This window comes from Rhagoletis zephyria, unplaced genomic scaffold, assembly GCF_001687245.7.
Source record: "Rhagoletis zephyria isolate East Lansing unplaced genomic scaffold, Rhagoletis_zephyria_1.1 Rzeph_scaffold_07062, whole genome shotgun sequence".
Taxonomy (NCBI): Eukaryota; Metazoa; Arthropoda; class Insecta; order Diptera; family Tephritidae; genus Rhagoletis; species Rhagoletis zephyria.
In genome coordinates this window covers 1-16,048 of record NW_016164145.1, presented here as the reverse complement: position 1 = coordinate 16,048, position 16,048 = coordinate 1, and the positions used below count along the sequence as shown (strand labels likewise).

Here is a 16,048-nt window from a genome sequence, read left to right as displayed (position 1 = left end):
ACTTTTTAATATACAACGCTTTTATAAATGGACTAAAAAGTAGAAAATAATATTTCTCAGTCCCATAGAATTTGTTTTGATAACTTTTGATTTTGAAATTTTAGCAAAAGTGTATGTACATACAAACGAGCACCAATTAATTTTATTTAAAGAAATGGCGTGTCGTCTATTTCCGCTGTAGCAAACGTAGTACATAGGGCGACATCTAGATGTCATCTACCTCGCCCTATTTACTACAGATGTCGCCCTATGCACTATGCTTTTTTATAGGAACTTTTCAAAGCAAAGCTTTATGGTGTCACACAACATTGAAAGTTTCTGGATCCACACCATTGAAAGTTTCTGGACACACAACATTGCAAGTTGATAAAAGCGTTGTAAAATGGGATGGACGGGGCAAGATTGCGACAGCTTGTATCCCTATTTACCCTATCAGTGAACGAATTACAACAATCGGCATGAAAGCTAAACATATAAACGAGCTACGAGAATCGATCACGGGAATGCTGCAGAAGTAGAAACACTTTGGTTTTATAAGCGTGATTACTCGCGAGTGACGTTAGTGCGATATTTTTTACGGTTGCGTGAGTGTAAGAAAGTATAGTTAGTAACTACCTATCTTTCACCATTGATAGTCGACTACTGTCTAACAATCTACATTCCTATCTGAAGAGTGAGTCCACGGGGACCCCGCTGCATAGCCTGATGAGTTTTATTGAAAAAGCCTTCAGTTACAAGGATTATTGTCTTGTAGCCTTTCTAAATATTGAATAACTCGGAGGCCATATTGCAGGGCTTGAGGGGACTGGAGGTGGAGTTTATAACTCAGCAGGGTGATCACGACAAGTGTCGGTGAGCGTGCTCTCGCCACTGCTTTGGGACTTAACCGTGAACTCTCTCTTGCGAGAGACGAAATGGGTAAGCGCCAAGGTTGTGCTTATGCCGATGACGTAGCCATAACGTATAGAGGGGGCAAGTCCCGCAAAATCTGTGTGAATTGATGCAGAGGGCACTTCGCGAAGTATCAAGATGTGGCCAGTGCGTCAATTCGGAGAAAGTGGAACTTGTACTCTTTACGAGAAGATGCCCCCACAAGACTCCACCTGAACTAAATGTGCGACTCTTAAACTTAACGAATAAAGGAAAATTCTTAGGCATCATTCTCAACAAAAAACTCAGCTGGAAGGGGAACATAGTCCAGCGTTATGAGAAGGCGTCTGTGGCTTTATATTCATGCAACCAGGGCCATTTGTAAGAAATTGGTGTTGAACCCGAGTATATATAGATTTACACAGCGGTTGTTAGACTAATTCTTTTTTGTGAAATTATATTTAGTATGGTGGTCGGTCTTGAGCAAGACCCCTTAATCTACTCAGCAAAGTACAGAGGATGAGTATGATCTGCATTAGCGGAGCGAGCCGCACAAAGCCAAATGAACGGTGGAGTGAGAGGGGGGCTCTTTTGCCGCAGCCCTGTCCTGAGCCAATCATTTCGACTACAGAACTACTTTAGTATCTTCCAACCTGAGGTCTTAGCTTTAAAAGGCTGCTTTTAAGAGAACTTATCTATGCTCGCGCTAGCGAGAATTGTCGAATTTCTAGGCAAGCTTGGCCTAGGTGGGATCGAAAAAGGTCTCGAGGAGTATATTCTCTAAAAAGGGAGGATATATATCACACAATTGGTGCTCTAACAGGCCACTGCCTTATAGATGCTGCAGAACATTTATAAAAACCAGCACTTCGACTTTAACGAAAGTAAGTACCGTTTTCATGTACTATTCCTACCTGCTGCCTGTAAAGGGCCCGTCTCTACTACATATTCCCAGTGATCGGGTTTCTACCACATTTTGGTATATCTGCCACTTTTTTGAGCATCTACCACATCTTGGTCTAGGTCACAAGGTCTGAAATCTACCACATATTCGCGTTTTTGAGTAGTTTTATTTTTGCTTGACATAATTTTCTTAATTTTAAGAGCAAAGAATGGGATTATAAAATAAACTGTAAAATATTAAATTTTCTCAAATTCAATTTTTTGACAGGAAACGTGGTTTTATTGCTTTAAAGTGCAAAATATATGATTTATAAAAATAATTAATAGCGAAAATGTTAAAAAACGGCGATTTTTGTGAAAGTATTAGCAAATTTCAGTGCATCAAAAGCTTCTAAATCGTTGTTTATCTTTTCTTGATAATTGTCAAAAAATCCCAAGTAGCGCTTTCTGGGAACGTGCCACATTTGTTCACTACATCGGTATGTGATAAAAAGAAAACCTGGCAGCACTCCGCAAGGTTGCAGAAATCTTTCAAAATATGTTCGAAAAATATCGTGGTATGGAAGGAACTGCTTTACATTGTCAAGGAAAAAAATTGTCAGAACTCAACGCAATTTTTAGCAACTTCAATCTTACACTTTATTATACTAAAATTAATTTTCTTAAATTCTAATTAAAATGTTTGCAATTTAGGTGAAATCTTGCAGAATTTTTTTAATTTTTGTACAAAGTTTGATACAAAACCTGAGATCTACCACGTTTTTTTTGAAATCTACCACATTTTTTTTTCCAGATTCTACCACACAATTTTTTTTTAAGTCCGATCACTGCTTATTCCCTATATTTTGTTACTTAAAAAATAAGTTAAGGATGGCGGGACAAGGATAGTCCAAGCACATAATTCATTTTGTAGCTGAAATTGTTCTTTCTGTTTTTCAATCAAATATCTATTGCTTTGGCAGAATCAAATATCTATTGCTTTGGCAACAGTTGTTTCTGGCGCTAGTAATCACTGGACAAAGCAACACATTTTCGTCTATTGAACTGTATGCCAATTCTCATTTGCGTTGTTGGTGTTTCCGACAGGGCAGGAGTGTGATGTAATGTGGAACGATTTTCCGTCATCCCTTGTCAAATTTGGTTTGGGAAATTTGGTATGCCAATTAGTTAATCATTAATTGATTGGTTGACTGATTTGAATGCGTGCCACATGCATGGATACTTTTCAATAGGTACATTTGAGTAGTCCACTTGCAAAGTGCGCTATTTAAAATTTTTTCGATTTTTAGTTTTTGGTGGATTACGTACCAGTATTTAAAGTAGTTTCATGTCCACTAATAACACACAAAATTTTTTTATATTCTGAAAAAATAGCATAAAATGTTTACTCTTCCTCCAAAAGTCGCTATCATACATATTTATAAACTTTCAAAAGTATCCATTTTCTGATGAACTTAGAAAACTGCTTTAGGTCGTATAGACTGTTAATGTTATCTCATGTCATGGTATGTTATGTTATAATTTTATAAGGCTCTTATTTATCCAAATTTTCAGGTAATAATAAAAAATATTCAATTTAAATATTACTTGTTGTCGTAGTAGTTTTTTCAAATTTATGGCTTTCTATTATAAAACCACATAACGCTGTTTGCAAGTGGACTACTCATTTCATTTTTTTTTTGTTTTCATTGTTTTATAACAGTTTTTTTATGTATACTTAATTTTAGCGTCTTCAAGCACGACTGATGTCATCGGAAAGTCTACTACTAATTCATTTGTGATTGCTGATAATTCATCTACCCCAGCGGCCCAGCCTGATTTAGCAGCTTCCGAAGATCCGTTTTTATTCATCCTAAGTGATGTTTATTGGCTGAGCGCTATTCTGGTCATATCCTCATTCATCGGATGTTTCCTCATTCATCATGTGGATTTGCGGCAGAGATTGATGGGAGCTCGCATGCGCATTGCATGCTGCTCTCTGATCTACAGAAAGGTGAGTGGGTTATTAAAAAGGCTATTCTGTGGCTAAATAATTTTTAACTTGGTTTCATTATATATTTAGCTGTAAATTATTTACTTATGATAATGGCGTTATGACCTCTTAAAATTTATTTATTTAATATATGTATAGTCTATGAATAAACAAACGATGAGATCTGGTTAAATTCATTAGGAGCGCGGGTAATTGGTGCATTTCGCGCATAATTTGTTCTACTATTAATGCCATAAAGAGGGGCAGAACAATCTAAAAATCTTCTAAATCTTCTTGGAGCATTCAAATTTATTTTCTCAAGTAGGGCAGAACAATCAAAATCTCCCTGGATAATGCCATAAATAAAAGTTAAAGAAAGAATTGACCTTCTGTTTTATATGGGTTTAGGACTTAAAAGAAGTAAACGAGCATTATTTGATGGAACAGGATCAGTGAATCGTAGGGATGGCAATGCATACCTAAGGAAGACTTTTTAAATTCGTTCAATCCGGTTAATTAACAATTTTGGAATAGGCCGCCAAATAATAACAGAGAACATATATAACGCCCTGGTACGGTTGCCAGTAAAAAAGCCTGGCAAAGTTCCTACGTCGGGCCTACTCAGGTGAAGCGAGTTTTTGTCATCTTTACCTCTTACCTTCTGTTTTTGTCCAACAATATTGGCCTTCCTTTCATCCAGATATAATAATTTCGCGGTGGTAGGTAATAAAATCAACGGAAATAAGGTCAATTTACTTTATTTCCCACCCTGGTGCGAAATAAAGTCAATTGATATTATTACCTTTTCTAAAGCGAAATAAAATCCATTGACATTATTGCTCTTACAAACATTAAATTTGCTTAGCTTCGCGGCGGCCCGCGTCCGTGCGACATACCTCGCGCCCCGCGTACCCGCGCGACCTGCGCGCCACACCACGTCACGCTACGCCGTGGATTTTGAGATGGTTTCGTTCCTCTGTCTTACCAAATTATATCTATTGCCCTATTGTCTCCTGATTAGCTTTCGCGTTATTCAAGGATAGCTTAATCTAGATAGCACAGATTCCATGAGAGCTCGTCACCAAGAATAGCTCCCAGATATTTCACTTCTTCAGAGAAGTACATTTTTTCTTCTCGTGGAAGTAGTTCTCCAAAGTTTACCTTTTTTCCTAGTCTTCTTAGAGCTAACGTTTTAATAAATTTACTGCACGATTTGGCGACTATGTTCAGTGCATTCTGATTAAGCAGACAGTATCTCAACGTAGAGGCTTTTGCCACGAAGAGAGCAGAGTAGCTCGTATTCGTCGAAGTGAGATTCCTTCAGCCAGACTCCTTCCTAATGGTATTGATTCTAGACTTGAGGGCTCTGGCTTTCCCAAGCATATGGTAACGACAAATCCTTTGCGCCGGACGTATTTGTCGATTAGATAGTGTTACTGTTATCAAAAGCACCTTTCGCGTCCAAAAATCAACCTACGTCCAATTCTTTATTTTACTTAGAAAATTAATTTTTTTTTTGAGAATCTGCATATTGAACTTCATGGCGGAAGGTCAAACTCGTTTTAATGCAAAGGCTTTTCTGGCCGCCATAGACGAGTGGTTAGCGGTGACCCCTACCACCCGGTTGCACACAGTTTCCATTCCTGGATCTGTAAAAACTTCCCCTTGCATGCCTATCCGCGATCCTTCTCGTGGTTTTTAGTAGAAGAATATAAGTTTGATGGGTCGGCATGACTTTGTTCGGTTTGTTGATTTCCCCCTACTCTGGGAATGTACCTAACCTTCACTTCTTACTGTTTGTGCGTTGGGTATCCCCAAGCATATCATCTGTTAATGATCTACATAGATCTCATCTTTTACATATGTAATTTTATTAGAAAAATCGCTAAACCCCTTAGTTATAATTAGTCTACTAATAACAATATTTGAATTCTTATTTTTCAGACCCTTAACCTTTCGATGCGTTCAGCTGGACAAACGCCCACAGGCTATCTAATCAATCTGCTCTCCAACGATGTAAATCGCCTTGATTATGGTTTTATTTTCATGCATTGGATTTGGATATTGCCTTTGCATGCTATGCTAATTTGCTATCTCATTTGGTTGCGCAGTGGTTGGGCCGCCATTGTGGGTGTTGTAAGCATTCTACTTCAAACTATTCCCATACACACTGCCCTCAGTAAGTTGTCTTCGAAATTACGCATGAAAATCGCCGAACGCACCGATGCACGCGTTGGCATCATGCATGAATTGGTGCAAGGAATACAGGTGATTAAAATGTACGCCTGGGAGAAACCCTTCCAGGCTGTGGTGGGCGAAGCACGCCGACGTGAAATTAAACAAATTCGTTACGCTTCCTATTTGCGTGGCTTCTACTTGAGTACTATGGTGTTCACTCAACGTTCCACGCTCTACATCACCATCGCAACAGCGGTACTAATGGGAAATCAAGTTTCAGCGGATATGGTTTTCTCAAGCGCTAGCTACTATGACATACTAAAAATTGTTGCGGCCATTTGGTATCCGCTCGCAGTGTCACTCGGTGCTGAGGCATTAGTATCGCTAAAGCGTGTTGAATCGTTCCTATTGCAAGAGAAACACGATGAGAAGGTACACGGGCTGACACATAGGAAGGGCGAACCTAAAGGAGATGAACGTGATGCCTCCACAGCAATTGTACTCAAACAAGTGAATGCGAATTGGGATTTGGCAAAACCGCAGCTTACATTGCAGAATATCAATTTGAAGATAGAGAGAGGACAATTATGCGCTGTTATCGGGCCAGTGGGTGCGGGTAAGGTAAGTGTAAAATTATTTATCTGTATATATTGTACTACTAATAAATTTACGTTTTTTAGAGCTCATTGTTACAACTGCTATTGTCCGAATTGCCGATCATAGATGGCGAAGTGGTTATACGAGGTGAACTTTCTTACGCCGCTCAAGAACCATGGCTATTCGCCAGTACTGTGCGCAATAATATACTATTCGGCGAAACTTACGATCGCAAGCGCTATCAGGAAGTGACTAGGTGTTGTGCCCTTACTAAGGATTTCCAACAGCTAGCCAATGGTGACAAGACGAATGTGGGCGAACGTGGCGCATCATTGTCCGGTGGACAGCGTGCGCGTATCAGGTAAATTGCTGTCGTCTATATTCTATACTTGCTAGTTATATAAAGAGAAGTCCCTTTTTTGTAACAGGTAATCTCGCGAAAGGCTAGTCCGATTTTCATGAAATTTTGTATATAAATAGCTTTCAGCAACCACCATGTCATAGGCCAAAAGAAGTTACTCTTTTCGGTAGGTTGACCAGGGACCGATCTATTCGAAAAAATCGTGTTTATGGTCCGATTTGCTTAAAATTGTATACGTTGGTAGCTTTTTGCCTAGATTAGCATTTCCGGGAAGTGCACCAGGGACCCCTCTATTGGGAGAAATCGTATTTATGGTCCGATTTGCTTAAAATTTTATACGTTGGTAGCTTTTTGCCTAGATTAGCATATATGATTTTTTCCCGGAAAGTGGATCAAGGACCGCGCATTGAGCACTCTCTAAATATTATTTGATTTCAATAAATAAAATGGGGATATAATCTTTTCGGTATAGAACAATCTTAATGGGCGCCGGCATTAAAATTTCGGATTTTCTGTTGATTGGCCTGCTCTAATTAGAAGCTTTGGAGAGTGGCCCCACTACTGAAAACCGGCAAAGCAGACGACAAAGGCGAGTCTCATCGCCCGATAACTCTCTTTTTCCCAAGTAGCCAAGAAACTTGAGACTTTACTACTCCGTACTTTACGTACAATTTATCAAACTCATCATCGATATGTTTTCTGTAAAGTGTACAGCCTAAGCTCTATAAACACTCAGAAGCGAAATGGCTTCTATGTGTTGGCCTTGCAATGCTACTAGAAAACATTGAGATATCGTCCCTCTCACTGGGACTAAAACAGTCAGCACTATTTTGTTATCCAACTTCTATGCCAAGAAGAATTAAGCAGTGGCTTCACATATGTGTTTAACTTCAACATATCGAAGCTCGCTGAGCCACCGGAGAGGCTTTTACTGATCTTATATGCTAACAACTGTTCGATATTGACTTTTGTCTTCTCCAAGTAAGATAGAGAGAGCGTGTGGGTCTGATAGTGAATGAGGACAAAACAAAGTATCTCCAAAACAAAGGAATTCTGTGCGATGGAAATATCAAGTGGAGAAGAACTTGTTTTCACTTGGGATTTACAATTGACAATGAAGAGAAAATACTGGCGTTATAGCGCCAATCAAAAAGAATGATGAAAGTGATTGATTATCTATCCGATCTTTATTGCTTCTCACTGCAGGGAGCATACCATCTTACCATCAATGATCAACAGAGCCAACTGTTAGGCACGTCAGAAGGCTTCTTCACGAAGCCAAGGACGAGATCCAGACATAAATTGCACAACAATCGAACCCGACGTTGGACAGATAATTTCAATTCTCGTCCGTGAACTTCGTCGTAGGAATTTATCCATCTTCTATCGCAGAGGAAGAGTTAAAGCTGCCACGGGAGGCCTCGAGTAGCTTATAAGTCTAATAGGCGGCACACACGGTGCATCTGACTCATGAATCATTTGTGTACGTATTGGCTCGGCTTTCGACTACACACAGTTGAGTCACTCAGAGTCATGTCGGTGTAACTAACACATATTTATTTTCTCTAACACATGCAAACCGACTCGCGAGTCAGACGCAAGGTGTATGCCGCCTATTAGTCTGCTAGCACAGTTGTTTCGGGTTATATAGTTTACGTTTTGCTGGGTAGCTTGGGTCGCGGGTTTTTTCATTTCGGAAATAGCAAGCCTTTTGAGTTATTCGTTTACAGTGAATAGATTTCACTGCAGATTAAGGATTTAGATAAGGAAATCTCTCGAACAATTTCCAAAGCCTTTTGTACCAATATTTCGCTTTGCATGATTTGTTTTCTGTTATTTAATCCAAAACTTGGAATAAATAAGAAATAAAGCTTAAAAATAAATACAATCGAAATTCTTGTAATTTCATGGAGAAAAAATACTCACAATGTCTTTATATGTATATTTTCTCAATTTCTTTCCAGCTTAGCACGTGCCGTCTACAAACCCGCTTCCATTTATCTTCTCGACGATCCACTTGGTGCTGTGGATGCGCACGTCGGGCGCCATCTTTTCGACGAAGTCATCGGTCCACGTGGCCGTTTGGCCTCCGAAAAAGCAACACGCGTTCTCATTACCCATCAAGTACACTTCCTTACCGAAGCCGATTGGATTGTAATTTTGGAAAATGGTTGCATATCACATCAAGGTACCTACGAGGAGCTATCTAACAGTGATTTAGATTTTGCTAAACTACTTGAGCGCATAAAGGAGAAGGAGTGTGAAGATGAAAACGAATCGATTTTGTCATACGATCTGAGTACCTACGAAGTTGACGACATACCGTATATTGATGGTGAGGGAGATGGCTATCAATCGCTACGTCGTACCAGTGTTAATGATGGTTACCTAACACGAAAATCGGTTAGTCTGGCCATTAGTTCGGTAGCAGATCTCTCCGAAAATTTGGGTGGACCTGAAGATCAGGCGAAGGGTGGAGTTTCAGGACGTGTTTGGTGGGAATATTTCCATGCTGGTAGCAATCTTTGCGGTTTGATCTTAATGACAATTTTCATGCTAATGTCGCAGGTGGTTTGCAGTGGATCTGATTATTTTGTAAATATTTGGACACAACAAGAATATTTGCGTTCGCTAAGTAAGCCAACCACGTTTACCACATTCGAATGTTTGTACATATATGGTGTACTGATAATTGCTGTTATTTTGGTAAGTTTGATAGAAAATTTTGAAAAATAATATCTATGCACATACTATGCCAGTTCTGTTGATTGGTCATGAAATATGTCTTTAAATTGTGTAAAAATACCTAATAATAGATTGGCGCTTACACATATGTTAGTGTTTGGCCGAGCTTCTCCTCCGAATTGTGGCGTGCGCCTTGATGTTGTCACACAAAGCGGAGGGACCTACAGTTTTACGCCGACTCCGAACTGCGATTGTATTTTTTATGAGAAGCCATTTTTCATGGCAGAAAAACACTCGGAGGTTTGCCATTTCCTGCCGAGGGACGACCGCTGTTAAGAAAAAACCTTTTTTCTATATTTTTTGCGATGTTGCTTTGACCGGGGTTTGAACCCAGATGCTGCGGAGTGGGATCGCGCACTGCTTACCACTACACCACAGCGGCCTCCGAAATATAAATTTAGAATGGTGGTGATTGATATACGAATTACTGATTTAACCCTCTGTTGTGTGCTGTGGCCTACGCAGGCCATTTCGATTGTCAAAGGTGTATATCTTTCGTTAAATCTTTTAGAATCGNGAGGGACCTACAGTTTTACGCCGACTCCGAACTGCGATTGTATTTTTTATGAGAAGCCATTTTTCATGGCAGAAAAACACTCGGAGGTTTGCCATTGCCTGCTGAGGGACGACCGCTGTTAAGAAAAAACCTTTTTTCTATATTTTTTTGCGATGTTGCTTTGACCAGGGTTTGAAGCCAGGTGCTGCGGCTGCTTACCACTACACTGCGCGCAATGCTTACCACTACACCACAGCGTCCTCCAAAATATTAATTTCGAGTGGTGGTGATTGATATACGAATTACTGATTTAACCCTCTGTTGTATGCTGTGGCCTACGCAGGCCATTTCGATGGTCAAAGGTGTATATCTTTCGTTAAATCTTTTAGAATCGGCGACAATATACCATATCCGTCGACGAAGTAAAGAGTATGTGAATTCTACAAACATTGCCGGCTAACGCATAAGGAAAAAAACGGTTTTACAAAAAAACTGTTGCCACAAATTTGTAACTTTCTATTCATTTTTTTTTTAGAAAAATTCTAAGTATGCAGTTGTATATCTCATTCAAAGGTGCCAGAAAATTGCATTTATTTTTGGCAATTTTTTTTTTTCGCAGGTGCTTCCATGCAAAGTATGTTCGAAAATTATATTTTTTTTTTGTAAGGAGAAAATGAGCAACACGTTCCACTGACAAGACATCCACGGTGTGGAAACCAAAAGCTACACTTGCGACGTGTCTAGTCGCCGGACCGTCAACTACATAACCAGTTTTTATATGTTGGGTTTTTTATATAAATTAATTATAATTAATAAATTTTTCACAGTAATTAGTAAAAACATTAAAAAAGGCAAAATTTGGGAAATACTTTTTGAAGACGAATCAATTACATTTTAAATACATACATCTAACGTTTCTACGTTTTCTCATAGGTGGTCTAGTCAGGCCATTTCACACAACGAAGGGATAAAAAAATTTCACACAACGGACAGTAAAAAAAAATGTTGCTCAGGATAAGCAATATCTTAGTTTTTTTGTATAATTAAGCGACAGAGCCAAATCCAATCCGAAATGACTGAGAGTATTTGGGCTTCATGTACAAAAGGTGAGCTTAATTAACTGAAAATCGATTCGGAGCTTTAACTCACTTTTCGCGCATGAGGCCCATCTCCAAACGAAATTTGACAAGGGTTGACAGAAAATCGTTCCACAATACATAATACTCCTATCCTATCGGAAACACCAACAACCAAAATGTAGATATGAGTATTCTGTGTAGCCTCTCCTCAAAGCCTATTTTCTTACATTCGGTTGTACTGTAGGCCCAGGAAACATACAGTTTCGACGGGGATAGACCATAGAGGGAAATTGAATGAGGGGGTTTGATTGGCCATATTAAGCGGTGGTTAGTGTCATGCATCACATCATCACATATTAGATCAGTATGTCTGGGTTGATTCTAGAGAATTAGGAGTCTAAACTGCTACAACATACCAAACGAACTTATGTCTAAGTAACGAAGCTCCATATTTGTCTTCGATGACTATGTAGATTCTGTATGTATGCCTAGAGTTTATCGAGTGGTTCCAAAATTCTATCAGAAAATAAGCCAGTAATCAAATAGATTAAGAATGGGGCTCCGTTGAAATTGAGGACTTATCCGCTGCGTTTGAGACCAAACAAGGTTTTAGACAAGGCATTCACTCTCGCGCGACTTTTCATTCTGATTTTAGAAAGCGTAATAGGGGCTGCCAATTTGAATCGCAGCCGCACCATATCAAGCCTTAACCGCCAAAAAGATGTAAGCGTCATTTTTTTTTTATGCTGAAATGCATCAAGATGCTTTAGGAACATTTCTGCATAAACAAGAAAATTAAAAAAAAATTGCTTACATATTTTGGCGGTTAGGGCTCGATATATAGCAAGGGAGCAATGCTGCTGGCGTAGGCACATGACATCGGCATCGTCAGCCTGAAACTTAGGCACGTAAGCGCAGCATTTTCCAACAAATCAAGCGAAGAATTACTCCTTCCAACAGGTACTACGTTGAGGTGGGTAGGCAATCAAAAAACGGAGCCCTCTCTCGATGAACAAAAAAACGTGGACGATCAAACAAAGGTGAGAAGGCTTTGAGTGCTTCGGAGAAAACTAGTCTAAAATATAGCGACGCTCTGGTGAAAAGAAGGACACACATGGGTAAACAACGAAAACAAAGGCCGCTCACTTCTGCAGAAAAACTGGTCGGCTCTCGGAATGAACAACTGGCGCATATTCGAAATAGGCAAATTTTTTTGGTCCGCCCAAACCTACAAGCGGTTGTAGTGCATGTTTGAAGCATTTTACTAGTTCTCAGTGATCACTCAGTTATGCATATCATATTTTCCAACCAGTCGGCCAATCGCCTTTTATGTTGCCCACAAGATTTCTTTATCTTTGACTCTGCTGTCGATACGTTTGGACTTATTGGGATGCTTATTAGCGGCCTCCCTAAACTTATTCCTAAATGTAAGTTCTTCAACATCCCGATTTCCTTACAAGCCCTAACAATAACACCAACGACTACCGTGTCGAATTTAATCGAGGGATCATAGATGATCTCTTAGAAATCTGCAGCATGTATATATTTTAAAATAAAGAGCATTCACACTGGAAGTAGGAAAAAAATAGTTTCTCCATCATCGCCACAGTTCCTTGGTAATGTTCGCGTTGGTCCGTGGTTCATCTTGAATGACTTAAAAGGTTCGGGCTCTTAGTTGAGTTCTAATAACGGGTGTTCCAGATTATGTATTTTAAATGCAGGATACCTCCTGCTTGATTCCTTCTGTCTTCGGTTAGGGCTGCATATGCGAATTCTATGTAGTGAATATAGCGCTAAATTCCTCAGCAGCTCCGTGTGGAGTTCTATTCCAACTTTTGTCACGTTAGGGCACGTTATAGTTTTGAACTAAAGTTGAAGTTGAGTTCAAAACTAAAAAGCGTTTAGAACTTTTCTCAGTTGCTCTCCCAGAGAGAAAAACACAACAACAACTGCGTGGAAAAAAAGTTCTGAAATGTAACCATGAATCCGCCTTTAGTCACGATATGTTCTAACTTAAAGTTGCCTGGTATTTTTCTTGGCATTTTTATTTTAGTACTCTAAATCGTTTTTCTTCTCTCTCCTCCATACAGATGACTATCTTCCGTGGCTACCTTTTCTTTAAAGTCTGCATGCATGCGTCCAAAGTGCTGCACGATCGCATGTTTGGCTGCATACTGCGTGCAACAATGCGTTTCTTTGATACAAATCCGTCCGGTAGCATTCTAAATCGCTTCTCCAAAGATATGGGCGCCATTGACGAATACCTACCAAAGGCCATAATGGATTTCATACAAGTCGCCTTAGCCATGTTTGGCATATTAATTGTGATCACTCTAGTCAATCCCATACTGCTAGTGTCTACCTTCATAATGGCTGTGGTAGATTACTGTGTGCTGCGGCTCTATTTGCGGCCATCACAAGATCTAAAGCGCTTGGAAGGCATATGTGAGTGTGCTAGTGTTGTTATTTGTGAGCTGGGTTTTTAATATTTTTAAATTTGTCTCAACTTCTTCAGGTCGCAGTCCCGTCTTCTCACATCTCTCTGCTACACTATCCGGCATTGCGACGATACGCGCACGTGAATTGCAAGATGTTGTAGCGAAGGAGTTCGACAGTCTGCAGGATGTGCATAGCGCAGTTTGGCAGCTAACAATGTCCTCAAATATAGCGCTGGGCTTGTGGTTCGACTTGGTCAGCTGCTGCTTCCTTGCCTCTGTGACTTTCAGTTTCACACTGGGCGACAATCGTAAGTGCACTCAAATCTGATTTAATAACTTTACACATTCTCTCTTCGTCACTTTCAGGCACATTTAGCGGCAATGTAGGTCTAGCTATTTCGCAAGCTACGATACTTACCGGCATGGTGCAATATGGTGTACGCCAAGTGGCCGAATCGCTGCAACAAATGACCAGCGTTGAGCGTGCACTACAATATACCGATCTCGAACAAGAGTCTGAAATTACAAAACTGCCGCCGAGCAATTGGCCCACACAGGGGCAGGTTGAATTTAAGGATTTGTCGCTGCGTTATGATCCCAGCAATCCAGCCGTGCTGAAACACTTGACTATCACAATCGAACCTAACTGGAAAGTTGGTGTGGTGGGACGCACTGGCGCCGGCAAGAGTTCACTCANCCAGGGGCAGGTTGAATTTAAGGATTTGTCGCTGCGTTATGATCCCAGCAATCCAGCCGTGCTGAAACACTTGACTATCACAATCGGACCTAGCTGGAAAGTTGGTGTGGTGGGACGCACTGGCGCCGGCAAGAGTTCACTCATTGGTGCGCTCTTTCGACTCTCACATCTGGAGGGTGACATTCTGGTCGATGGCATTGAGACGGGCAGTATTTCACTGGAGGCGCTGCGTTCAAAGATTTCGATTATACCACAAGATCCCGTGCTGTTCTCCGCCACAATACGTTACAATTTGGATCCATTCGATAAGTATGGTGATGCCGATTTGTGGCGCGCGCTAGAAGATGTAAGTTAAGAGTTTGCATGACCTTCTTTTAGGTTTAAAAACGTTTCATGCACATACATATATATGTGTAGGTTGAATTGAAAGGCGTCATACCAGGCTTGGATTACATGGTGAATCAACGCGGCAGCAATTTCAGTGTTGGCCAACGTCAGCTGCTATGCATGGCGCGTGCTATATTGCGTAACAACAAGCTGTTGGTACTGGATGAGGCCACCGCCAACGTGGATCCACAGTGCGTTTTTAGTGAAGTGTTTTCGTTTTTTGTAAAATCGCTTTATTTCATCTCTGCTCTATCTCTTTCTATTGTATCTTAGAACTGATGCCCTCATTCAATCCACCATTCGTACCAAATTCATGCACTGCACTGTGTTGACTGTAGCGCACCGCCTACGCACCGTTATAGATTCAGATCGTATACTCGTTATGGATGATGGCCGTGTACGAGAATTCGATATACCGCATTTATTGTTAAAGAAGGAAGGTGGTGCCTTACGGCATATAGTAGACGCTACTGGTGCCGAAGCGGAATTGTTGAAGAAAATTGCCAGCGAGACATACCATAAGATGCAGCGTGCATGAGTGTGTGGGTCGGGAGAGGTGGGGAGAGTAGGTTAGAGTTTGAAAAACAATCGAAGGTACGCACGTAGGGTGAAGCGCTGTTTTTGTTAGCTACATTCATCGTACAGTTTCATAAGTAAAAACACTATCAGCTGATTGCCAAAATATGCCTACAGCTGAGATCACCTGTTTTTTGGCATGTGCTCTTATCTTTTACAATTTCTNGGGAGGGGAGAGTAGGTTAGAGTTTGAAAAACAATCGAAGGTACGCACGCAGGGTGAAGCGCTGTTTTTGTTAGCTACATTTTCGGGTTGAAATTTAAAAAAAATGGAATCGTTAATGATTAGGTTATAAAATTCAAACTGCCTTTATTGAAAAGTACAATTTTATAGAAGTTTACTAAAAATTGCAAACATACATATGTATGGACATCAGACCGTACCTGAAAAAAAGTTCGCTATAAACGTTTTAATTTACAGCCCTATTCGCGTTAATTGTCGTTAATTGTCACAGTTCAATTGTCATTATCGTGTCATCAACTGTAGTGATGGTATGCACAGTCAATAGTTCTGTTCGCTATGCAAATGCCATTAAGAATAAGCCAGTAACAAAATTCAGAGAATAGGGTATCTTACTCTCTCAAAGAGAGAAACTTATTAATTAAACTTAAGTTTTCCGCGTAAGTAAGTAAGTAAGTATATGCCCGACCGCAACTCAATTCTGACAAAGGCTACGCTAAATTTCCATCGCCAAACTTCTCTTAATTAAAAGCCGCAAAAAACAAAATACCCAATATGGAACCGTCCG

General features: G+C 40.1%; 1 protein-coding gene across 1 annotated transcript in view; it reads left to right on the top strand.

Annotated features, from left to right (window-relative positions):
• The window catches only part of LOC108373827 (multidrug resistance-associated protein 4-like), a 19,874-nt gene extending 4,542 nt beyond the window's left edge, over nucleotides 1-15,332 (top strand). Inside the window, exons 4-13 of the mRNA XM_017629775.1 lie at nucleotides 3,501-3,766; nucleotides 5,690-6,544; nucleotides 6,604-6,881; nucleotides 8,846-9,587; nucleotides 13,292-13,646; nucleotides 13,717-13,947; nucleotides 14,006-14,202; nucleotides 14,347-14,682; nucleotides 14,754-14,914; nucleotides 14,997-15,332. Of these exons, the coding sequence (XP_017485264.1) occupies nucleotides 3,501-3,766; nucleotides 5,690-6,544; nucleotides 6,604-6,881; nucleotides 8,846-9,587; nucleotides 13,292-13,646; nucleotides 13,717-13,947; nucleotides 14,006-14,202; nucleotides 14,347-14,682; nucleotides 14,754-14,914; nucleotides 14,997-15,261 (3,686 nt within the window). The 3' untranslated portion in view covers nucleotides 15,262-15,332. The remainder of the gene's footprint in view (nucleotides 1-3,500; nucleotides 3,767-5,689; nucleotides 6,545-6,603; nucleotides 6,882-8,845; nucleotides 9,588-13,291; nucleotides 13,647-13,716; nucleotides 13,948-14,005; nucleotides 14,203-14,346; nucleotides 14,683-14,753; nucleotides 14,915-14,996) is intronic.
• Nucleotides 15,333-16,048: the final 716 nt, after the last annotated feature.